The 26,078-nt window shown below is 43.7% G+C and overlaps 1 protein-coding gene across 3 annotated transcripts; it reads left to right on the top strand.

Moving 5' to 3' along the window:
- Positions 1 to 578: 578 nt before the first annotated feature.
- n4bp3 (NEDD4 binding protein 3) lies at positions 579 to 25,662 on the top strand. Of its 3 annotated transcripts, XM_069170693.1 has the most exons (11): positions 579 to 815; positions 20,157 to 20,437; positions 20,572 to 20,743; positions 21,511 to 21,723; positions 22,029 to 22,150; positions 22,296 to 22,491; positions 22,570 to 22,662; positions 22,754 to 23,005; positions 23,162 to 23,420; positions 23,859 to 24,242; positions 25,085 to 25,662. In XM_069170693.1, the coding sequence occupies exons 2-11, from the start codon at positions 20,190 to 20,192 to the stop codon at positions 25,105 to 25,107; spliced, it is 1,962 nt and encodes a 653-aa protein (XP_069026794.1). In that variant the 5' UTR covers positions 579 to 815; positions 20,157 to 20,189; the 3' UTR covers positions 25,108 to 25,662. The 3 variants fall into 3 exon arrangements, with proteins under 3 accessions (XP_069026794.1, XP_069026792.1, XP_069026793.1); XM_069170691.1 differs by having other exon boundaries at positions 23,859 to 25,662; XM_069170692.1 differs by lacking the exon at positions 579 to 815 and adding an exon at positions 7,183 to 7,270 and having other exon boundaries at positions 23,859 to 25,662.
- Positions 25,663 to 26,078: the final 416 nt, after the last annotated feature.

Below are 26,078 nucleotides of genomic sequence, written 5' to 3'. Positions count from 1 at the left end.
TTTGTTGTAATATTTTGTTCACAAACTGAAATCATTATGTAGTTATGTGATAAATCCAACTTTGTGACATTAAGGGCAATTAATGAGATAATAAGTTGCAATTTTGGCAAAAAAAAAAAATCTCAAAATCATCTCACAGAATCTCTTTTGATTCTCTCAAAAAGTTTGCTTGATTTATTTTGTGAGGGAGCATTATTATTTCCCAGAGTCCCACTGACCAACCTGCACTCTTATGCTGGTATAAAGCATAGATAGATAGATAGATAGATAGATAGATAGATAGATAGATAGATAGATAGATAGATAGATAGATAGATAGATAGATAGATAGATAGATAGATAGACAGACAGACTTTATTGATCTTTGTTGGTCCTTAGATGATGTTGTATTTGAGTGCTGCAAATTCCCTTACAAATTTGCATTGAATCAAATTACCCCTGAACCGTGGGCTTGTTTGGCCCTTGGAGTGCTCCGGTCGGTAGATGGCGCTGTCCCTCTTCAGCCTTCTAAGTGTGTCAGTCCAGTTACCGGGGGACAGGCGCATGTCTCCCTGCCTGCCTCTCTCGCGTTTCCTCTCACTCTGCTCTCCTCTATTCAAACCTCCGAGAGGGAACAGACAGTAGTCCCCAGTCTGAGCTCCTCTCTCCCCACGCCGCCAGCAGGCTGCAGGCTGTCTGCTGCTCCGCACTCAAGTCCTGGAAAATATCCTGCGGAGCAACGTAAACACCGTTTGTTTCCTTTTATTTCACCAGCGAGACACCAAACTGCAGCAGTGTCAGTGCTGGTCCGAGAGATGTCCTGCATGCGGAATATGGTGAGCGCCAGGTTTTTTTTTCTAATCTTTCCGTGATCCGCTGCCTTTGCGCGTACAGCGCTGCAGCTGGAAACTGTGTCAGTATGAGTGTGTTGTGATCCATGATGTCAAAACTTTATGCAGACTCGACCTGGATGGACTCCACTTGATGATAAGCTCGTCTGTGCAGATTAAAGCCTTTAAACTGATGACACAGTGTTGCTCTCAGTTTGTAGTCCCTAAATCAGGCTTAATCAGTTGTCCTGGCATTTACAAGGTTTTTCACTGCGCGCGCGCGCGTGTGTGTGTGTGAGTGAGTGAATGAGTGAGTGAGTGATTGAAAGACTGATGGAACAATATATTTGTTTCATTTATCTCCTGTCACTTCTGCTGCACCTCCACTGCAGCACATTGAAAAGTGTAAATGCTTTGGAGCTGAAGGGTGTCTTTTGATGCCCAGGAGTTTGGGGGCAAAAAACTGTTCCCCTGTGGGTGTCTGTGTTTGTGTGTGGGAGGAGGGAGACCCCTGGCCCAGCATTGGGGACTGCCAGGCTGTTGTCGTGGAGACCGGAGGCCACAGGTGACCTCTGACCTGAGGACTCTTGGAGCGTTGCAGGACGAGCCCTTTGAGTGTGGTGGTTATGGGTGCGGGCTGACGCAAGTGAAGAAGCATGTGTGTGACAATAGAGAAATAATGGACGTGTAGGCTGTTGTTGGAGACAGCTTGGTAACCATTCCTGTAATTCAAAGAGGAGACAGCGGGGTGATACTGCATGGTAATCACTGAGACAATTTAAGTACCGTTTAGGGTTAAAGTCACCACACAAATATGCATTTCTCCTTTTCATCCAGCCCTCTCCATTAACTCACAGAGGTGACTGAGAGATGAGAGATACATCCGTGCAGATCAACTTAGTTTTTTTGTGCCAATGTTTTGTGCATCTCGAACTTCAGTGTTTAACTGAAACGAGATGGTTTGAATTTAACTTTTGCTTTAAAAAAAAAAAAGAAGAAGAAAGAAACACATGTCAACATACTGTTTTCTGTGATTTCTGTGAACTGACCCTTTAAGGCTGCACTGAAATGAAGTTAGTCACTTGTTAGAGCTTCTTTCAATAAACAATTTTGGCATCTACTGATCAATAGGTGAGTTTTGATTATTAACTGAATGTTAAGGTAATTTATCAAGTAAATAAATCACCTTTTTTCCATTTTGTGTCATTTAAAAAATGATATTGTTCCCTTGTGATGTCAACATTTTAGAGTTTAATCTTCTCAAAGAGGTGACTCTAATTATTGCCAGGTTATCAACACTAAAATATTCGATCCAAAGGATCACGCCGGTAGTTTTTGCCAGTGTTACGAGCCCCTGTTAGCTAAAAGCTTTGTGTGAGAGTTTTGAGGACAACGTATTCGCACAGTCTGTCTCATTGCGGGTCTTCTCTCAGCAGAATCAGCCGGACAGCTGATGTGATGTCTTCGTTCAGCTGTTTGAGCTCCCAGGGGGTCGACACTCCCCTGTGTGTGTGTGTGTGTGTGTGTGTGTGTGTGTGTGTGTGTGTGTGTGTGTGTGTGTGAGACACACACACGTCTCCTTACAGCACTGGCAGCTGATGAAACACTAATTCTGCTGACCATCAGATGTCTGCTGACCATTTGCTTCGTGTTGCCTTACCTACAAATTAGAGGATACAAAATGTGCTCCATCAGGCACAGGGACGTTGAATGGAGTCTGCACCTCCGTGCTCCCACAATGTGTTTGTTTTCATGCAAATACTGAACTAAAGGTTTTGTCCCATCAGAGGAGAAGAAATCCACCATTACTGTTTGATGTAAAGTCACATCGCAGTGCTGTTTCGTAGCATGTAAGCCCATTGGAAGTCAGTCATGCATACTCCATTGTAGCAGATGGTGCAGCGGGCAGAGCACAGTCATAATGGCGCTGTGCTCCTTGACAGACGTATCCCCTCAGGTCAGCCACCTAATCAAACACTAATCAGCCCTTCTTCCACTCACTGGTTTCGGTCTGTTTCCTAAACTCTGTTTCTTTCTCCCCTCAGATTTTCCTCCCCTTTCACCTCGTTTCCTCGCTGGATGCTCCTAATCTGGAGCTCATCCTGTTACCCCATTCTCTCTAATTCCTCTCTGCACTCATCTCATGGACTCTTTATAGACAAGGCCATGCCTGATCGCTCTGAGGAGAAAGTGTCACGCTCTCACACGTTGACTCTCCTCGCCTTCACTCATCCTTCTGCCTGTGGCTGGCCTGATCCACTCTCTGGGCCGTCTGTCGCTGCGATTAAACCCTGGCCGGGTTAAGAAAATCACTGTGGGACCTGGCCAGGCGTGTAGCGCTGCCTGACTGTATTCAGCCACAGTAGGATATAAGGCTGTTTAGCTTTCACAGCTCACCGCTCTCACAGTAAAGGCCAACAGTTTGCCGCAGAAGAAAATGTTTAAAACCGACCCGTCCACTCCACACATGTGGATGCTCTCTTGTCTGAGCGCTTTGACAGCCGCTGGGACTTAATTCACCACAGTAAATCATTGATTTATTCGATACAAACTCAGCTGGGTCAACTTGCACCAGCTTACAAGCTCAAACTAAGTTATTTTCTGAGTGCCAAGACCGAAAACACACCCAAGTTAATCATTATCTCCGAGTGGCAGGTGTTTCCCTATAGCTGAAGATTGATCTTGAAAGGTATATTGACATTCCTGCCACCTCCTCTTAACAGATTTTAAACTGCGATGAGGCAGCTTTATTAATTTACTTAGGTTATATTAGAGACACCTTAAAGCTGCACTAGCCAATATTGTTTTAACAGCAATGGATTATTGGACTGTGAGTGCAAAGGTAGCTACTGGTTGATAACATAGTGGAGTTTTTAAACTAAACAGCTAGAATAAGAGTGAATATTGGAACTGCATTTATCAGGTCACTGGAATATAAAATATTAATATTGGCAACTAATAGTGGCAAAATTAATTTTTTGTGTTTAAAAAGCTGCACCCCTTGGTCTGATAAAAACAAAAAAATATGCAATTTGAAAGAATAATCCACACTTAAATGCTTTTAAAACAGTGATTTGGTTTTCTAACTTAGATTAAATAACCCTTAAAGAAAAAACACGTGAATTTCACATGTGACCACATGCATTTTGCCCATTGGAAACATGTCGTTTTTGGAAGATTTGCATGGTGTAATGTGTGAAGGCCATGTAAATTCCCATGTGAAAATGTTTCCACATATTTTCCCCATTTTATCATATATGCAAATTGTGGTAAACGTGTCATCCTTGTGATCACGTGTCCCACATAGAGAACATGGAAAACTCTGTAAGGGATGACAGGTTAAAGCATGAAACCAGGACTACTTGATTTTCCCAATAACAAAATAGCAACTACACATGAACAACATCTGGCAGTGTGCAGGTATTAAGTCTGGGTCTGTTTTGGCTTTGACTCCCAAAATATTTAGCAACAAACTGAAATGTATTGTCAAATCTGTCAGCCACATAAATTAATGCCAGTCATTCGTTAGTCAGCTGATATCACTAATATTTATTTTTAGATGACGCTCAGCATTATCTGCCAGAAATTACATTGAACTTCGGAGAGACTTCAACTTTTACACGTAAAGTACTGAGCATCACAGGTTTATGATGTATAACAGTTTAAGTGTGAGTGAGCAAGGGTGGATTTGTCTTCATAGCTCGCTTGGTGGCCCACGTACACACTCGTTTCTGTCAATCAAAATCTCTTCTCCAGCCAGATGAGTCAGATCCAGAAGACAGACTAATTAATATTTAATCATCGTAAGAGCCCAATATATTCTGGGTTATTACTGACTGCGTGCTTACTCGACCTGTCACCTGACTGCTGAACAATCGTCTTATCCTCATGGGACAGACTGGACCCCTGACCTTCAGAGGGGAAAGGTCTGAGAGTGTAGGAGGCGGGACAGGCCCCATACTGTGGCCTTTGTCTCTAAATGTCAGCCGCTCAGAAGGGCTGGCAGAAATAGTTGCTAACTCTGGCATCATCTCATCCTGGGACTATTGTCTTGTTAACGAATGTGGCCTCCCCCCCTCACCTCCCGTGGGTCAACTTTGTTGTGTACAGACTTATTGTTTCCTTGTGTTTTTATTGATCGGGCTTTATCTCCCCGTGAGGAGCTCCTGCACTCACCTGCCGTCTTTAGATACCAGCAGCAGCCTCTGTGCTTGTGTGTGTGTGTGTTTGTGTGTGCTGTGATGAATTGTGTGTGCGTTGTACTCAGCCCATGTCTCTTTTATTTAGTCTGAAGAGTTGTAGTGTTGCAGAACAAAAGGCCACGAGTCAAAGCCCTCCTCTGTGAGTGGGCCTCGTTGTATTTATATCTGCTCTGCTCTCTCCAGCAGCGTTTCAGTGTGCTGTCACGTCCTGTACGTTTACATAAAATCAATATGCCGGTTTTAAAGGTTGCAGTTAGTTAACGTGACCTGCTCGTGTCTCACTCGGGTCACACAGGTGGTGAAGTGGAGCGGTGACACTGTAATTCTCTCCTTGTTGTTTGAGAACAGCAGATATGAAACCGGTTTGCTGAGCACAATATCTGAAAACAGATGAATTCAGGTCACCCAGCTCTGTCCAAAAGTTCTGATTTGGTACGAGTGAAACAAAAGAGAATGAGCATGCCAACTGTGAGCTTCAGTGGTTCTGCTAAATGGATTTGGTGAAATTTGCAAAAAGCCGGATTAGCTGTTTCCTTTTGTTTCCAGCTAATTGTGTGTTGATCCTCGTGTTATGTTTACCAAACAGATATAAGAGTGGCATCAGTGTTCTTATCTAACTCGTATTCAGTGCCTCTGTGAACTAAGATAGTTGTGTTAACTTCTTCGAAATCCTTCTAGATAGAATTTTAAAATGTCATGTCATGTTTCTCTTAACTCCAAACTGACAGAAACACGGAGCTCAGGTGGCCATCCTACACAGGATCATGTTATTTCTCCTGAACCAGACAGTCAGCATGCCTCCCATAGCTGTTTCCTGCGATGTTATTGTCCAGATGAGCTTAGGCAGAGGAAATGAGTCTAGCCCGGGTCGGCGTCTCGTCTAGTTTGCTGGTCAGACAGGTACAGTATCTGTCAGGAGGCTCTGACTCGTCCCTCTCTGGTGCTGTTTTTTTTAAAGTGCTGGCCCGTGCATCACCTTTACCGCTCCTCCAGTCTCCTCCAGGCTCCTCCAGCTTACTACTTGGAGCGGCTCTGTCAGCCAGCTGGGAGACTTATAAGTGAGAATCTGTGGAATCTGAGACTGGATATACCCGTGGGGCCCAGACATAATGACAGGGGTACGGTGGCACCTGCTCAAGTGTTTGCCTGGGCTGCCTAGCTCTGATGGGGTTATTCCCTCTTTTCATTTTTCAGCAGATTTTCTTCAAATTGCACTCAGCAGGCCAAAGGGCACCATAAAACATCACAATCTTATGCTGGAATGCCTTTAATAGCTTGCCAATCTCTCCATAGTGCATCTCTGGCTGGCAAGGTGCTTTATTAGCTGAGATTCTTGCGTGCCCTCCTGTCGGTGCCAGCTTTAAAAGTCCGGATACCCCCTTCAGTCCGCTCAGCTCGGTGGCCTACATCGCAGAGCGAAGACAGCAGAAAGAAGTCGCTCTCCTCTGGTTTGAGGCGCAGAGAACAATGTCCTCTCTCTTCTCCCTTCTCAGATGCAAGCCTCTCCAGTTTGAGTTATGTAACTTGATACGACGCAGAACCCGTCCAGTAACTCGGCCTCAGGAAGGGAGTCTTACACTCAGACTATTGTCCAGACAGTCCACTCTGACACAGCCCTCATGTGCCCTCATTTTCCTCCTCTTCCTCATTCTCTTTTTTGTTTTTTTTTCCCGACCCTGATCGTTCTTTCTATGTCTTTGCTGTCTGTCTTCAAACCCAGGTCTAATACTTCATTATTGTCTTATTATCTGTAAGCAAACAAGACACACGCTGGACTGAGCGGCTCAAAGCTGCTTCACATGCAGGGCTTTTTGTTTCTGGAACCGGAGGAACAAGTCCAACCACCCTGATAAGTCCACAAAAAGATGAGCAGAAGGGCAGTTAAAGTGGAGGGTGTAGGGTGCACAGGAAAAGCCCTCGGATGAAATTGAAAACAGAGGTCAGCTTAGTGGGTTTTTTTCCTCCATAAAATGCAGGTACGTCTCCCGTGATCCTGCTGTCACGATTGAAACCATCCTCATGCACGGCTTAAGATCAGCTTAGTTTTGTATTGAGATCAGTGCAAACTAGTCCTCCTCTCATAGCCCACAGGTCAGTGGTTTAGGTGGTTTCCTCCTCACCCACACACCTCCCAACTGCCCTCACAGACTGAGAAAGAGGAAGTCATGTGGCGTGATAATTAGAAGCGTGAGACGGAGAGAAAAAGAGTGAGCATGGGATCGGGAGCAGAGAAGTGAACTTTCAGGTGGACAAACACAGGTAAACAAGTGTTTTTTCCTACTAGTCATCATATGACATAGCATTTGAAAAGTTATCTAAACATCTCTGTTTGTGTCATGTCATCACATAATTTAGGTTTCAATTTGCTGAAGTCGCTTATATAACACTGAAAGTACCTAAACTCTCCAGTCTAACCTGTCTGTGTGTATTTGATACCACCATGACTTATTTACATGAAAGTAAGTCCAACGTGATCTGAAGTGATTTAATGCTGCATTGTCAAAGAAGAGCTTAAGCTGCAGAGAGAAGAGGAAGCCAGCCTGATTGTTAATTACTTTGCCCACGAGGAGTGCTTGTTTGCAGGGCAGCTGAATTAGAATGAGCTAACTTTCAACCTAAATCCTTTCTCCTGGGCAAATGACGTCACACTGAGCAGCAGCCTCAGCCTCCCCAAAGAACAAATATGTTCGTTCATGGTAAATTATTCAATGTCCCAAAATGGAGCCACGGGGTGCTTAAATAACAATATCTAGGACTATTTGCTCCACTTAGCGGTGCATCTGATTCCTTCAATAAACCTCTGACATGCATTATTTTTCTGTTATTTTTAAAAGATCTCTGGTCTGATGGTCTATTTGTGTCCCTGGAATTCCCCTTGAGGAGGATTCATGACTTTTTGTTGTACCCGGGCTGAGTAACAACATTTCCTTGTACTTTGGTCTTCCGCTGTTAACGCGTGTTTGTTTTGGAGAATTTAAAGTCTTTAGTTTCTCTGTGCAGCCGGAGGCAAAAGGTCACAGATGAAACTCCTCATTTTGATATTTCACCCTTCTTTCTTGTTGCTTTGTTGTCACGGTAATCTCTGTACAGTACAGTTGTGACCCTGATTTTGCTGATCGAGCAGATTTTCAGTAGTTCCCACCGTGCTGCTTCTCAGCTCTGACAGACAACAAACACTCACTTTATTTCCAGAGAAACTCCGCAGGAGTTAAAAGTGCTGATCCTGTGACTGAGCGTCAGCATGTGTCAGCATCAGTGTTTACTACCTGACATCAAGACTGCTCACTTCTTCTCTTCTTCTGGCGTTACGGTGCAGATGAGATCAAAGAGAGCTTGCTGGGATGTGATCAGTGAAGCATTTTATCCACGTGGTTTATTTATGCCCTCAATTAGAGTTCAGGTTGTGTTCGCGTTTTAAGCAGTCATACCACGCATGGGTCAGTCCGTATCTGTGTGCTCCTGAATCCCAATACATTTTCAGCCACAGTACACACATTTCCCCGTTTGTGTTTGCGCTGAGTGTGTGGTCCAACATGGAGAGTGTGTGGATGGATGCGTGCACATTCACGGCAGCTGTTAAGTGGAGCCGGCTCAGGTGTGGGTCGATGTGGGAACCACTCGATTTCCATCACTGTAATCACAGAAGCGGTGACTCCTACATGAACCGCTCCAGGAAACAAAGAAGCCACAGAGTGAAGAGAGAGTCTGTGCTCTGCTTCCTCCCCTCCTCCCCCCCTCCCACTGTAAAGAATTTAATAAGCTAGCCTTCTCCTGCTTTTGTCTTATATCGGCTCCATTTAACACATTATTGCCCCGATTATTGGGTCAAATTATCAGTCATTAAATAGTTGTTGTTGGTCTGCTGTCACCAGGGTGGTTCTCATGGGAACCGAGCTGCTCTGGATAGTAGACAGAAAATGTCCCACAGCACCATAGGGCCTGCAGCAGAGGAAGCCATCCACCTCAGCCGTATCCCTGCTACGCGTGTTATGTGATGGAGCATTAATAATTACCCAGTAAGAAATGTAAGGAATGCAAGTTTGTTTCCTCACGTTGCTCTCACTGAACTTCTGCTCTGTGCTGAACGCAGCTCTGCTGATAGCAGCAGTTGGCAAACACTGTACAGGCTTGAACTGGATTCAGGATTGATAGACAGCGTGCAATTCTGCTGTTTGCTTTTCTCACCAATTCCACTGAAGTTACATGAGGAAATATTTTGGTTTGCTGTTGCTTTTATATTTGATTTCCTTGTTGAAATACCAAAGAAAGTCGGTGTGTTTATCCAGCGTGATATCACTTCTGCAGTACTCATCTAATTACTCTAATGTTCTCAAAACAAGTTTGGTTTTTATTCATAGCGCTCACAGCGTGCCAGCGACTGTACTTTGTGTATTAACACCTGAACACGGTGCCAAAATCATCATCCAAGATTAAAGTATCAAAATAAGAAAATAGAAAACACAACAGCAAAATGTGTCATGCTTGGCTGGTGGAAACTACACCAGCAATGAGAAGATGGATCATCTTGACGAGTTGCAGGATGACACTCATAAATGCCATCATGATGAAGTCCATCGAACTTCTGAAGTGTTTTACCCAAAGTCAAAGTAAATACAGTTGTTTTCTTTTTCTGCAAGATTTGGTTCCTCAAATCTCCTTAAAAGTAGTCATTAATCTCTCGTAGCCATCCAACATTACCTGGGACAATACAGTGCATCCGGAAAGTATTCACAGCGCTTCACTTTTTCCACATTTTGTTATGTTACAGCCTTATTCCAAAATGGATTAAATTAATTTTTTCCCTCAAAATTCTACACACAATACCCCACAATGACAAAGTGAAAAAAGTTTGTTTAAAATTTTTGCAAATCTATTAAAAATAAAGAACGAAAATATAACACGTACATAAGTATTCACAGGGGCGGTGCAGTGGTTAGCATTGTCACCTCACGGCAAAAAGGTTCCGGGTTCGAATCTGGGCCTGGGCCTTTCTGTGTGGAATTTGCATGTTCTCCCTGTGCCTGCGTGGGTTCTCTCCTGGTACTCTGGCTTCCCCCCACCATCCAAAGACATGCGTCTCAGGTTAATTGGTAGTTCTAGAAATTGCCCTTAGGTGTGAATGGTCTTTGTTTACGTTTGTCTGGCCCTGTGATGGACTGGCGTCCTTCAGAGGCCCCGAGAGTCCTTCAGGTGCCTTTTGGTAAACTCCAGGCGGGCTGTCATGTGCCTTTTACTGAGGAGTGGTTTCCATCTGGCCACTCTACCATACAGGCCTGCTTGGTGGAGTGCTGCAGAGATGGTTGTCCTTCTGGAAGGTTCTCCTCTCTTCACAGAGCAACACTGGAGCTCTGTCAGAGTGACCATCGGGTTCTTGGTCACCTCCCTGACTAAGGCCCTCCTCCCCCGATCGCCCAGTTTGACCGGGCGGCCGACTCTAGGAAGAGTCCTGGTGGTTCCAAACTTCTTCCATTTACGGATGATGGAGGCCACTGTGCTCATTGGGACCTTCAATGCTGCAGACATTTTTCTGTACCCTTCTCCAGATTTGTGCCTCGATACAATCCTGTCTCGGAGGTCTACAGACAATTCCTTGGAGTTCATGGCTTGGTATGTGCTCTGACATGCACTGTCCACTGTGGGACCTTATATAGACGGTGTGTGTCTTTCCAAATCATGTCCAATCAACTGAATTTACCACAGGTGGGCTCCAATCAAGTTGTAGAAACATCTCAAGGATGATCAGTGGAAACAGGATGCACCTGAGCTCAATTTTGAGTGTCATGGCAAAGGCTGTGAATACTTATGTACATGTGATTTTTTTTCGTTTTGCAAAAATTTCCCCAAAAAGTTTTTTACGTTATCATTATGGGGTATTGTGTGTAGAATTTTGAGGGAAAAAAAATTATTTAATCCATTTTGGAATAAGGCTGTAACATAACAAAATGTGGAAAAAGTGAAGCGGTGTGAATACTTTCCGGATGCACTGTACATAATAGGCTAGTCCTCAATCTCTCATCATGGACCTGTCATTTCATTCAGGAGTTTTGAGAAGTAGACCTGACACCGTTGCAATTGTAAACTGCTTTAATGCAGCCTGAGAATAGAAAGATTGACGGGTGTAGCAACAATAACTCGGAGGGGGGAGGGGAGGGTTGAGGGAGCAGCCAGTTGTTCAATTTGTTCAGAGATTATTTCCTCCAGTTCTGCCCTCAGATTATCATCTCAATCAGAATCTCTTGTGACCATGGCGAAGCAGTTGTTTTGAATAGTGGATGCGTCCAGACTTTTACTTTTGGTGAAGGGAAAAAAAAACATCTTTTAAATCAAATTTGACATTATTTGAGATATTTGGTGCAACATGCGCTGATGGCATGTAGTGTGTGTTTGTGTGAGGAGTGAAGGGCAAGTGGATGTCACTTAAAACAACACTGGGGTCAAGTACTTATACTCATGCTGCTAGAACTAATCTCTTTTGATCTCACGCACGCACACGCACACACAAATATAAATACACACACACACAGTTTGAACTCAGGGACCTGCAAAGGCATTCATAAACAAAATTAGGAATTATGCAATCAATCCTTTTCACACTCCAAATTGAGGATGTTTTAACAAAACATACTCTTTGTTCTGAATCAATGTTGGAGGAGAACCAGAGCAGGGTTGTTGTGGAATAAATTGACCCATCAGAAATGCACTCGGGGTGGGGTAAGAGGAGTGCCTTTGAATGCTCTCCCCTGGGTGCTGTCTTCTCATAATGAAGCAGCTTTACGTAACATCAGTCAGACCCAGATCAATACGGTTCCATGAAACACGAGTGCAGCCAGTCACTCCTGATAACCCCAAACATGGCTACTATAGTGCGAGCCAGTAATTGAATTCTGTGCAGAAATACAATACTGTAAAGTCAACAGAGGCAGTAGAAGTCTGAGTTTTTTCAGTTTCTCCTTCTTATCAGTGTTCTTGTGGTTCTTTTTGAAAAAAATGCCATTATTGATTACATATTAGGCCTGAAATAGCGGTATTTCTGTGGGTGTGTCTGGTTTGATTGACAGGCATGTAGTGCAGTCAGGTTTCCAGTATAGGTGGATAGCTATAGTGTCTTCAGTCTGATTCAAGTCAGTTCCACCCCCTTGTTCCTCCCCAGCCCATCCAAATAGGGTCATTTCTGGCTCCAAAAAACCAAGATGGCGACATGGAAGTTTCAAAATAGCTGTTTACGATCCAATGAATAGGTTGCCGCTTGGATTGAACGTAGCTCCAAAAAGCAAAGGGTTCCTGTGAACAAAGTAACATCAGCTTGTTAACTTGCTCATGACCGTGCTAGTTGTTTAGTGTTGATGTTCAGCTGGCATAATGTTTACCATTGCAGTTCAACTTTACATTTGCCAATTAGTGCTGAGCACAGCATAAAGCTCAGGATGACAGGAATGTCATGTTTACATGTATTTAGATATAAATATTGGATAAACTAATTCTGACTTGCTGTTGGTAAAAGATAAAAAGCCAGAAGATCCAACTTTTGTAATGAGGAACATTAATGTCTCTGTAAACTTTCATAGTAATCAATCCAATACTTGAGATATTTCAGTCTTAACCGAAGTGCTGGACCGAACAAAAGACACCAACCAGCACGTTCACGTTGCCACCACCAGAGCCACTACCATGACTAAAACACTCATATTACATTAAGATATACTATGTAGGATTCTTAATGCCTTTTACTCTTGGTCGAAAAGGTTTTGGATAATGGTATTGCTTTAGAAAAGGAGAAAAGCGTATGGTTGCAGTGGAAGCAAAATAATCGGATACTATTTCGTCCATAGTGTTTCAGTGTTTTCTGAAATGCAGCAGCTCTCTCTTGTCAGAACTTGTGTCCGCTCTTGACTGCCTGTCTGCTCAATAGCACCCTGTATGTATGGCTATGACTAAATATAACCCTTAACCCCTGTAAAGACCGGATAATTCATCATCAATGGGCATAGTGTGAGACTGAACACTGGGCCTTCAGCTTTAGCACCACCGTGTCCAACTGCCAGTGAATTATGGCCCGTGTGTCAGTCGTAATCTTATATGTCAAGGAGTAAAAGTGATCTTCTGTCTGACTTTGACCACATCTTCATGTGTAACTCGTACTCCGACAAACTTCACTGATGAATGATGCCAAAATGACACACGAACTGCCGTCAGATGTAGAGAACAAGAACCATTTCATGACCCATGCTTTTCATCGTCTTGGCTCCTCTGGATGGCTCCAGGGTCTTTGGAGAAGCAACGTCTGCCGGATTGTCTCCCATCCATAATGAATAACCTGCTAACAATTAGAGACTTCTGCACAGCACTCCTCTGCTGTCATGCCCCACAGCCAGAGACTCTCTCACACTCCCTCATTACACGCTAGCATGTGATAGTCAATCACAGAGTGGAGTGCTCCTCTGCTTCACATGTAGTGAGGTTCCTTCCTGGTCGGCCTCAGGCACAGCTTACCCTGCTGCTGCCGGCAAATTTAGACACGATCATATCGGTCACACTCACCTTTACATACATTTTATTTTGTGCTCTCTGCTACATTACATGCACTATTTCCCGCAAACTATGACATCAAATTCTTCCCTTAAACAAGAAGATGATAACTTGCACTGGACATGGAAATGTATTTCCTTTTCACTGAAGGATGATACAAATGTAAATCAGTCATTTTAGTCATGTTGCCCACAAGACTTGAGGCTCAGTCTGTCCACATGTCTCTCCGCACTGAAATACTGTTGTTTTACTGCTACCTGATGGATTGCTATGAAATTTTGTGCTGACATGTGTGGTCCCAGACAATAAAACATCATGACTTTGGTGAACCACTGACTTTCATCTAGAGCCAGCAGGTTAGTTTCACTTTATTCAATGAAAGATCTACATCTAAAGGATAAATTAGTACCAATTCTGGTATTTGTGGCCCCCAGGTGATGTATTCTAATGACTTTGGTGATTCTCTAACTTTAGCGCCACCATGAGATGAAGCTAATTGCCTGTGGTTTTAAATTAAAGCTCACTTCCAGTTAAAGTCAAGTTCTTGTTCACATGTCCATGTGGTGGTTTTTTTATATGCTAGAAGACATATCATTATGAGCGGAATAAGCAGTCAACGCCATGACTGAGCATTTCCACTTTGGAGCCACACTGAAACTCTCAAAACCACAGGTTCAGACAGTGAGCGTTTCAGACGTCACACCCCTAAAGAGCAGAGGGGGGCTTTCTATATCATCAAGCTGCAGGGAAGCTGCAGCCAACTATGATTTCAGCCACTGGTTTGTGAATAGCCATTCGAAGCCTTTCAGCCATTGCCATCTTGGGTTTTTGGAGCCAGAAGTGACCAAATGTGGACAAACGACTTGACCTGACTGAGAACCTAACGACACTACATCCGCCCACCTATAGCGGAAGCCTGACTGCACCCCAGGCCTGTCAATCAAACAAGATACGCCCCCATATAAACTGCTTTTTAAGGTGGGAGATCAAATACATAATAAAAAAGATTTCAGAAAGACCACCACAACACCGATCATAGGGAGTGACCTTAGCGAATAATGACTCAAGGAAAACATTTATTGACTTTGTATTCCATAAGAGAAGTTGAATGAAAGTCTATGGAGTCAGAGGGTTTTTGGAGCCAGCCCCTAGTGGCCTTCAATTGTATTGGCTTCACTTTTCAGACAAACTACATCCAGTTTTATATGTGATATATGGCTGCAGGCAAGCAGCGGCGGGATTGGTGGAGAAGAGGCAGGGATTATTTTCATATTCCGCACATACTGATTGAAGTCTAGAGATGCATTGAAGCCACTTTTTAACATTAGTGAATTTTTCTTCTTGGAAATATGTAATTTTGATGAACAGAGATGCGTTTTAGGTCTTTAATGTGCAAAACGAATGACATCAGCTTGACTTTTTTTGTTTCGGGTTAACATGCTTAAAGTAAAATGGTGGATATATGCTAAAGATCACCTATTTGGCATCAGCATGTTAGCATTGTCACTGTAGACATATGGTGTGATTAGCATTTAGCTCGCTACCTGCGCACAGAGCCTCACAGAGCTGCTAGTCTGACCGTAGACTATCGTGTTGTTGGATAATCAGCTTGTTTCTGATACTGTGACAGAAGCTTTGGTTGCAACATACCGAGTCAAACCTCGGACACAATATGCTGCCAAGGCCTTCTTTGTAGATGGGAGGTGTCCCAGGCTATCAGGGTAGGTGTTGAATATATTCCTGCAGCTCTCTGTAGAATAGATTAAGTAAGGGTAGTGGTTGATTTGGTAATCGCTCAATAGTGTTTTACACAACAAACAGCTGTGGAAAACTAGCGAGCACAGCTTTGATAGAGCTTATATAATGGAACAGAGTGTGTGCTGTGTGGGAGTTTCAGATGTAACCTGCGAAGTTACCCCACAAACGTAAACAAACTTTGATCATGAGCAGTGGAGAGAGAGAGAGAGAGAGAGAGAGAGAGAGAGTGTGAGCTGAGGGAGGAGGGAAGAGGATCTGGAGCTGCGAGCTGAGCTAAGCGCAAGCTTTGTTTTTTTTAGGACTGTTCTGAGTGACCAGCACAACACACACACACACACACACACACACACACACACACACACACACACACACACACACAAGCGCGAGTGAGCGTCCGCGGGCGTGAGCGTTTTGTGCATCAAAACCTGACGAGTCCGAGCTTGTGTTCTCCAAAGCATTTTTGGAATTTGGCTTCACCGTCCTTCTCTCCTCCGTCTCCTCTTCACACTGAAGCATTTGGTTGAAAGCTTTTATTTTCCCCACAGGAGAACTGATTACAATATTTCAGGAGCGCTTTATCCTTGAAGCCCTCCTTCTGAAGGCCACATGTTTTGTTTCCTTTGTGATTGCAGTAAATGGGCAGTTTTCTAGAGGAGTTAAGGTATTCTGAGAGGACCGCAAAGTATCACCGCCAACTTCACAGAGGAGACACCTCTCGTGATCACATCCTTCTTCGTTAGGATATGCTGCTCGATCTGATCTGGATCGCTAGGACTGCACAATATCCACAAAAATAATGTAGTCATTTTTAAATGCAGGCGGCAGTGACGATGCAGGTGTTAAGATTTTAAAAAGGTTTCTTTAAACAAGATGTCGGAAGAAAATCAGGGAAAATCTGAGAAAGTTTTGTAATCCTTTTTTATGATAAATAATGCAGTCCAACTGATGCTCAGCCATGTGCATTCAAGACTCATGAGAGGGTTTTAATCGTGTACTAAATGTATTTTAGATTTACAGTTCATAGCAGCAAACTTGTCATCTGATTCATATACAGGTAAAAATGTGCAGAATAAGAAGCTTCTTTTGTCTACACAGCATTTTTGAAGAAGCTCATCACTTCTTTGGAAGAAGCATAAATCAAGAACAGTCTACTTTTCAATTAGACCATCAATGTTCAAGGCTGGTAAAAAAACAGCACTGCTTTGATCATGTGTGTGTGTGTGTGTGTGTGTGTGTGTGTGTGTGTGTGTGTGTGTGTGTGTGTGTGTGTGTGTGTGTGTGTGTGTGATTTAAGGAGGTGTGTTGCATTTCAGGGCCCCTTTGGCTCGTTGGGGCCGGGCTGTAAATCTTGCTGTGTCTCTAGGTTTACTCGGGCTCATAAACTAGAAGGCAATTAGGGAAAACAACTGGATGCAAGAATTTTTCAGTCCTGCAAGATTTGTGGCTGAGGCCTGAAAGGATTTTCACCCTCTTATCTCCCCAAAAGGAATTGCCTGGCCTCAGCCAGCCTTTACCCCGAGCCCAGCTTCCCGTCAAGCATCGATTGGCCTCCTGTGTATTTGGTAGAAATGAGACACAAACAGAGTAAAGTACCATTGCTAAATATACTGCGTCAGGCCTTGACCAGTGGCCATTAGGTTTGGCACAGTCATGATTTATTCATGTGGTGTCAAACACATATGAACATATACACTCAGCATGACCTGCCCTGACTCACATTGATCATGCCTCATGCTCTGACCCGGCCGGGACACAGTGATAACACTTCCTGGTTGGACAGCACCACAGACTGTTCACAACGTGTCCTATTATATCTTATTATATTCATCATCATTGATTATCAGGCTGCTTTCCTCAGCCCGAGATCAGCCTCTATTATATCGGCATATTAGGAGCCCTATGCTTTAGCGGAAAGTTTTACATTGGGGAAAATCGCGCCTCATGAATAAAAACATGAGCAGCTTGGGCTGCTTTGATCTTAGGCCTGGCTGAGAGCCCTGAATGGAGTGGGCTGGAGCTGCTGTTGTGCAGCTCTCTCTGCCTATTTTAACCATTTGCATAATTATTATAACTGTCAAGGCCAGCAGTGCAAAGCACTTGATCAATGTGGATTGTATCAGAAGCAAGAGGAGATGCCAGAGTGTCACTGCGGGTGTCTGTACTCATACGGAGGATATTTGTGTGTGACGGTGAGAGAGGGAAACTCCTGGAAGGTGGGGAGTGTGTCATGGGTGTGTATGGACCGAGCTGGGAACTGACATCCAGGCGTCGGGATGGCCCAGTCAGTGGTTGGGGTGAGCCCAGGTTTGATCCTCCCTGCAGCTGTGCACCTGCTAAAACCTTCTTGACCACCACATTTGCACATAACATAAACCTTATTGGAAATATATTTCCAGACCTTCCAAGCAGTCAAATGGTTCATTTTATTTTCACTTTTATATCTTAAAACGTGCTTCAGATGGGCAATCAAACCCAGTGACTACTCTTTGCTTTATTTTTCCATCGTTCTTCATCATAATGCAAGTGTCATAAACAACAAGCTGGAAAACGCATCTTCCTGATGCTTTTAAGGACATTTCTTAGAGTGATGAGTCTGAACAGCACCTTAATGTGTAAGAAGTAATCAAGTATACATGATCCTTTTACAACATTCTGGTTTACCTGTTGCAAATTATTCAGGTTAAATCTTGTGACAGTGTATCTTTACATTTGAGTGCAGCTAGATATCAAATATCTGATGTGCTTGATTGCAAACAGAAGGAAAATCCACTAACAATAACATATCAAGGCAGTATTGCATTTCTTGTGTGAAAGGTGCTACACAAATAAAGTTTATTTTTATTTTTATTAATAATATTCCCTGCAGTGGGTTACCTATCAGAAACAACCTTCAATTCTCCTTTATTTTTACGAAACAATGAGATTTGTACAAAATTGTTATAAATATATCTTAACATTTAGGGTATGGTTTGAAAAGATGGTCAGAAGCGATGTTCAGTGTTGAAGTTTGTTAGTTAATGAGACAAAACAAACAAAACGCCCTGTCTGGCCCCTTTAAAGTCTGGTACCTGTTCTGTTGGTGCCACATCGGGCTGGCTGCACTCGAAGGGACACTTTGAGACTCCCTCGGTCGGGTCCTGTTTGTAGTCAGAAAGACTGCGGCGTGTTTGTGTGTTTTATGGACTCGGGAATGTTTTATGGCTGCTGGGGGTGTTTATGCACGGGAAGAGAGCGGGTCAAAAGGGTGGAATCAATAGTGATCCTTAATGAGGTTGTCTGGAAAGAAGGAGAGGAGGGGATGTGCAGCTGATTAGTAAAAAACGATGGTGAAGGGAGTTCAGGAGGAGGGTAGAGAGGATGATATGCTGTGTACGGGTGAAGAGGCTCAAACTCAAGTTGACAAAGCAGCAGGGCATTTTGAGTATTGAGGTAACTTGGCATCTGGATTAGTTTTGTCAAAGGCAATTGGAAATGTTAATCAATGTATTTTTACTTTTCTCTACAGAATGTTGTGACTGTCAGAACACCGAATATCACAGACATCATATCTGTTGGAAATATACGCAGCCAGTGCTCGACTTATGAAGGGTGTGTGGTTGGTCCATTGCGTCTACGTGCTTTTCATGAGAGACTGAACATTTGCAAAGAAAATATGCTGCCACAGCACTTCATTAAATTGTCCATATTGTACACTGTTCATTTCTTTTCTAAGGAAATGATTTGTAGTAACTGAGTTGGATCAGAGTTACATAACTGGCTTATGATGTGACATATGCTGTCCTGGCTGAAAAAGAAAAACAACATAACCGTCACAGAGTTCATGTTTCAGAGTTCCTGTTGGGTGGAATAACACAATCCTCTGAGAGGAAAGACTGGTTCTGTGATCACAACATCATAAAAAAGACCTTTTGAACTTGAGTCACTCTTTTTGCAAAGGCATCATTTTACATCTATTGTCATCCTCTAATAATAACAGGGTTTCATGGAGGTCAGGTGGTGTGTGTTTGTTTTGGAGCGAAGTGTTGTGCTGTGATGTGGGAAGCTGAGTTGTTCTAGCTGTGCTGCGAGAGACAGCTGTCTGTCCAGAAAAAAAAAAAAAAAAAAAAAAAAAAAAAAGCACAGCTGATGAAACGTGTCATCTTGTCATCGTCCTCCAGAGATCAACATCCACACACAGGAGTGAAGGGGTTTATTACAGTGAAGGAGGAAAGGTGTTTGTTATCTCAGCTATATTTAAACATGTACTAAATGGATTGGTACACAATTTACTACAAATTGGTGGTAAATTCATGGTTGGGGGTTGCCTTGTAAAAGCATGTTAACCTGCTAAATTAAGATGGTAAACATGGTAAACAACAAATCTATTTAATATCAGCATGGATCTTGCATGGACATAGACTCCTACTTTTGTTATAGTTTAAAATAATTTAGCTGTTGAATAAATGAGGTGGATGACAGAAAATGAATTGCTGAGTCATTTTTTAAAGGAAGAATTCCAAAATTGTCTTGTTGTAGCCTCACAAATGTCTGTTTTCTGGTATCCTTAGACATATTTTTGAAGTGTTGGCCAACCAGACATTTGAAGTACTGATTGCACTGGTTGTTTTTGATCAAATGTTTGGATAATAGACACAAAACAAATTAATTGATTGACAATGAAATAGTGCAGAACGATTGGTTGTTGGGCATTTTAAAATGAGCAGGAAAGCTTTAACATAAAGCCTGTGACAATATTCAGGCATCAAGAACATCATCAGCTCATTATTTACCAGATCTGGCGCACTTACTTCATCGTCCTCTGAGCACTTTTCTATTTCTATTTCATTTCTATTTCATTTTCTATTTTTCTCTCTTTTTACAGAGCACCTTACCTCCCTGCAGAGCCCTGTAATCAATGGCAACCTCAGTCCAGACTCTTCCTCTGACCCGTGGCCCTAGCAAAAACTTCCGTGACCCTTTCCCAGCCCCGCCCCTCTCACCACATTGCGGCATGGGAAGTGTAGGCAGTCTGGTGGAGAGGCCGGATGTGTCTCCGACCAAAGGCAGCCGTGCGGTGCCGCAGGTGAGACCCAAACAGAGCAACGGCCTCCTGAAGAAAGGCTTCACCCAGAGAGAGCTACTCAACTACCTCAACATCACCAGGTGGGCACTGCTGTAGAGAAGCAGGTACTGTCGTAGGGTGTGCCACACGCGGCAGGTTTTCAAGGTGAAGTCAGGCACTATAAAACATGACAGGATTTACTTGACCTCAGCTGACCTACTGTGCTTCCAAACAGAAAAGAGCCTAAAGCAAACCCAAGCAGTGACGGCAAGAAGGACATTATCTCTGGCCTCAGCTCAGTCGGTGGCCGCGAGGAGGACAACGTTTACACCAAAGTCTACCATAAAGACGGCACAGAAGTAGATTTGACAAAGAACTCTCTGCCAAGTGGGGGCAAGTATGAAAAGGTGAATATTTTTGTGTGAAACCTGCAAAAAAAAGGGAAGTTCAAAAAGGTATTTCTGGGTAATTAAATGCTATATTTTAATAAAGAAATAATTATATGTTGCATCATTTGCATTAGATGATTAAACATAAAATGATTTGTTATTCTCATTTTCAGCTAGCTGACAGGAAATATGATGTCTGACTGTGTGTGACTGCTAAACATTGGTGTAAGAGAATAGATAACTTCAAAAATGACGGACTGCATGAAAATGCTGAATTTCACCAGTAATTTAAGGAAAAGTACTTTAAAAGTACTTTAAAGTTAAAAGCAGAAGGTGTGAGAAGGGCTGATTCTTATTTACTGATTCAGGCACAGATGCAGACGAATTACTTCCCATTGTGCTCTTTTTATAAATGGTCTTCAGCCGGTGAAAGGCTGCTGGGTCTGTGGTAAATTGATCAGTACCACGTTGAACATCTCTGGCAGCGTGATGCAACACCCCCACGGCCTGTTACCAGCATAAATCAGCCCTCCATGTCCTCCAGCTCACCAACACAGATTGAAAATCTGCCACTTGCTGTGTTCTGAATTTATTGCAGCAATCAAACATCACATCATTCTGCTTGAATTGATCAATGTTAAGAACATAGAGGGTGGAACCATATTGATTTAATAGAAACATTGTAATTTATGGTTCATAGCTTCTTTGCTGTCGTAAGGTCTTTCCCTCCAAACCTCCACCTACCATCCTCGAAAAACGCTCTAAACGTTCTGCTCCCTCTCTAGGCTCGTTTCAGGTCTTCAGCCTTCAAGCCAGTCACCCCCAAAAACTTCAGCTCCATGCAAAATCTGTATCCGTCATCCAAGTCAGAGGACATGGATCACAGCCTGTCGAACGGGCTGCACAGAGCGTATGCTCACGTCCCCAAAGCTGTCTCCACCTCCTCGTCTTCTTCCTCGCCGTCCCGTCACGGAGGACCAACGTCAAGTGCTAACAAGGTGTGCTGCTAACACATGATTACAACCTAAAGCCTGAATCCCATGAATCGATGTCCGTGGCCAGTTATTACCTCTGGCAAGTCTATTTGTCTGCTACTAAATGGTTGTTTACTTTAATCAAACTCAGTGGAAAGTTGAGCTATGGGCCAGGAAATAAGAGAGCAGGTCACATTGATTACAGATAGAAAACATTTGAGCTCTCTCCATGTCATTTCATTTTCCACCACTGTTTATGCCTAAAATGTAACTTTTCTCAACCTATGAGCATCACTGCGACGAATAACTTTATGATTATGATTGTGCAGGCCGTCTCCTCGGTGCGTGGGATGAGCCAGGAGGAGGATAACCTGTCAGACTCGGGCCATAACTCCATGAGCAGCCTGCCGCCATATCGACCTCCCTTCCGCCCACACCTGGGTCACATCAGGTCTGCTGCGCCGTTCGCTTCTTCACTATACTTTATAGTCAAAAGCTGTAAAGGATGTTTTTTATACTTAATAACTGTGTGGGTTGTGATGATAGAAGAGATTTTAATGGCCTTTGTGGTTTCGTCTTTTTTTTTTTTACCCAAGTGCATCTATGGGCCAAATCAACACCATCGGCTCCCAGGACCGCACCTCTCTGGGCCTGAAGGCGGGAGGGTCCGGGGGCGTGGTTATAGGGGAGATGGCGTGTCGAAGCATGGCCACCCTGAGTCGTCTGGCTCCATATGGAGGGGACGCTCCACCTCCTTATGAATGGACGCTCTCCCTCTCTGTGGAGGAAGTGGTGAGCACCGGCCAAGATTGAATGGGAGGATGTGCAGGTCAACATGATTTACTGATATCGTGCCGTTGTCTCTTCCAGGTGCGCGATCTGGAGGAGCGGCTGGTGGAGAAAGAACATGAACTCAAACAGATGAAACGAAACCTGGATGAGAGTGAGGGCGCCATCGTTCAGGTGAATCTCATTGTCTGCTCTTCATTATCAGTCTATATATCCATCTGCCTCTCTTTTGAAGTCCTGACCCCCATCTGCTCATCGCATGCAGGTGTTTGAAGGGAAACAGCGTCTGTGGGAGAAGGAGGTGGAGGAGTTGAAACGCCTGTATGCTGCAAAGCTGCGTCAAGTGTCCCAGCATGCTCAGCGGTCCCAGCGCAGCCTGCAGTTGCAGCTGTTTAAGGCGCAGCAGGAGAAGAACCGACTGCAGGAGGAGCTGGACAGCCTGAAAAGCGAAATGAGCCAAGAGGCTGGAGCCATGCCAAAGAGAACCAGCCCGACCCTGGAGGAGACGCAGTGGGAGGTGAGGCTTTGGAGGGACAGGGCAGTGACAGTTTATGGCACTTAGTAGTGATTACAGACCACAGACGAGATAACTGCATTCCTCCCTTTCCTCGTTTGTCCCGTTAGTCGGTAAAAAGTTTATCTTTGTTCAGCCCTTATTTCCTTCACCTCTCAGGTTTGCCAGAAGTCGGGGGAGATCTCCTTGTTGAAGCAGCAGCTGAGGGACTCCCAGGCCGAGGTCACCCAGAAGCTGAGTGAGATCTTCCAGCTGAAGACGCAGCTCAGAGAAACCCGAACCGAGCTGCGCAACAGGGAGGGCCAGATAGACGCTCTGAAGCTCGTCCTGCAGGGGACACAGAGCCGCAGATGTCCCTCGCAGACCGCACATGAAGATGGAAGAGGAGTTGAAGAGAATCCATCTGCGGGGGCAACAGGTAGTGTTATGTATCTGTCTCTCACTCATGTCTCTCAGAGCAGCAGGCTTTGATTTCCCTGCTTTGATTGTTAAGAAGTGAAACCTTTCTGTTGTGGTTTTGAGGCTCCACAATAACTGATAAAAATTGTAGTATCAGCAACAACAAGTATTTCGAACCTACTTATCCAAGCCGAGGTGATGCATGGGAAAAAAAAGTAAAGGTGTTTTATGTTAAACTAAGTGAAGCATCTTAAATGAATTTCTTAACAACACAGCAGTGTCTGGGTTATTTTGAGTTATGATATTTACATGTTTGGACCCAAAATCAGGTTATTTAAGTATCCAGGTCGGGAGCAAAGTTCTCTGAGCATTTAAATGCAGCCAATGTCTTTCATTATGTTTCCCCTGCGGCTATGCTGGGCTGTAGTTGAACCCATGTGAACCTTCCCCCTTGCAGGAGGCTGCGGGGGCCCTACGGAGGAGCGTCTGCGCGCAGAGCTGCTGCTGGAGCGACGCCAGAGCGAGGCCCAGGCCATGGCTTTCGATGAGGAGCGGAACACATGGCAGACAGAAAAGGACAAGGTCATCCGCTACCAGAAGGAGCTGCAGACCAGCTATTTGGAGATGTACCACCACAACGAAGGGCTCGAGAGGGAACTGCACCAGCTGAGGGCCAGCAGAGAGCGAGGAGGTGGAGGAGGAGAAGGAGGTGGAGGAGAAGGAGAAGGAGGTGGAGGAGAAGGAGGAGAAAGAGGTGGAGGAGGAGGAGGAGGAGGAGGAGGAGGGAGCAGAAATGGGACACTCGAAAGAGACGTGCCCGAGCTGAGGAAGGAGAGAGCGGGTGAGCAACAGGAGGACACACCTTCCCCTGGTCTGCCGTGGATAGAAAGGATTGAATCATCTGAAATTTGAATGTGACCATCTTGTTTGCAATGCAAACTGTTTCCTTCCTGAAGCGGGGCATCTATGGAAGTCCATGTCTGCCAGTAAAAGAGAAAAATAGACTTCATAAATGCAAATAATAAGATAAAGGCAAAAACGTAAAATAAGTACAAATATACTACTAATTTATCACCGAGTGAGAAGATTGACTTGCTAAATCAAAATCTTCTCCGGATTATGAATTAAGTGAAAGGCTTTGACTAAATCCCAAATATGGCATAATTTGTGAAATGTTTTGACACTAAAATAAAAGGTTTGATCTACTATGTCAAAATGTTGACATACAAAGTTTATATTTTGACATAATCAGTCTGAATTGTGTGATTTAATAAAAATCTAATGCTAAAATTTGAATTTGCGGTTTCAGTCAAAATTTCCCAGTTTTGATTCAAAAGTCCAAAAAGTCCAAATTTTGACTTGTGAGGGATTTTTTATGATGAACATGGTGAGTATTTTCATCATGGATAACTGAGAAACGGGCTTCCATAGGTTCCTATCTATTCTTTAATATCTGCTCCTGCACCCTCGTTGATTGTTTGATGCCCTTATCCTGCAAAGACGGAGCTTATATCCTCCTCCAGAACACACTCGCACTGACGGTCGGCCACATTTAATCCCCCGTGGAAGTTCTGTAAAACTACATCCAAGCAACGAGACTCACCTTCTTCGCACTGTCCGATTCTAACCTGTAAATGATCAAACTGATATGCTGATTGTGACTATTTTGTTTTTATTTGGTAGTTACTTGGACTGGCCTGCTGTAGAGTCTTGACGGTGACTAAAGGATTCAAATGGATTTAGTGTGTGGTCCAGCAACATCTTAGCACCTGTTCAGTGTGTGCAGACAGATCTGTGGATTCATGGTTCACCTGGGCTTCGAGAGGAAAGCCGCATATCTGGATTACGTACGGAGGATTAAAGCTATCTGGTGCCAAGGTAACTAACTGTGTTCCTCAACCTGGAAACATTGGACTTCTTTTTCTCATTCAGTTTCTAGTCAGGTGACATCTGTGTATTTTGTACATAATTGTAGTTTTTATTTGATTCCAAGCACACTGTTGTCTTAACCGTGCATACTCCCACATCTTTTGATTGCAGCGGAAGCAATCAATAGATGTGGATGATGATTCTGATTGCCCTGCTTATTGGTGCAATTTGTTGCACGTACCCAGCCAATAACATCAAATGCATGACATAGGAAAAGTTGTTCTCTGGTATTGTTTATTATTAATATATGAACATTCAAAAGCCAGCTCTTAATTGACCTTTCAACATACTGTGACTTGTCTATTTACTGGAATTAAAACTGTACAATATCAGTATGTTTCTTTTGCATTCATAATGAATTAATTAGTTTTGGTAAATGAATGCAGCAACATGTTTTATAAAAGGATTTTCCCTCTACAGTCATCTGAATTCAACTGCTAGAAATCACTTGTGAAAATGTTAGAGGTGTAGCTGATGGTATTCACCCGAGGGCTCAGACGCCTGCCTGCTTTGAAGGGGCTTAAAATCTCCACGGAGCGTACCAATAAAACCCAAGGACAGGAGCTTTATGGCAGAATGAACAGAGCCGGTGTAGGCTTTTGGGACTAATGTGGCTTTTAGAGGTTTAGCCTTGGATCCTTATCTCAGCCCCTCTCCCTGAGGCCCTCCCTGCTCTACCCCAGCCAGCCTCACATACCAACCCCTGAATTACAGACAGCAGCGAGGTGGAAGGTCAACTGGGTTGTAA

This window comes from Embiotoca jacksoni, unplaced genomic scaffold (genome assembly GCF_022577435.1).
Source record: "Embiotoca jacksoni isolate LCO1_2020_lvr unplaced genomic scaffold, fEmbJac1.0.p SCAF_5, whole genome shotgun sequence".
Lineage (NCBI taxonomy): Eukaryota > Metazoa > Chordata > Actinopteri > Embiotocidae > Embiotoca > Embiotoca jacksoni.
The sequence above is the reverse complement of the archived record's forward strand: the minus strand, read 5'-3'. Positions and strand labels throughout refer to the sequence as shown.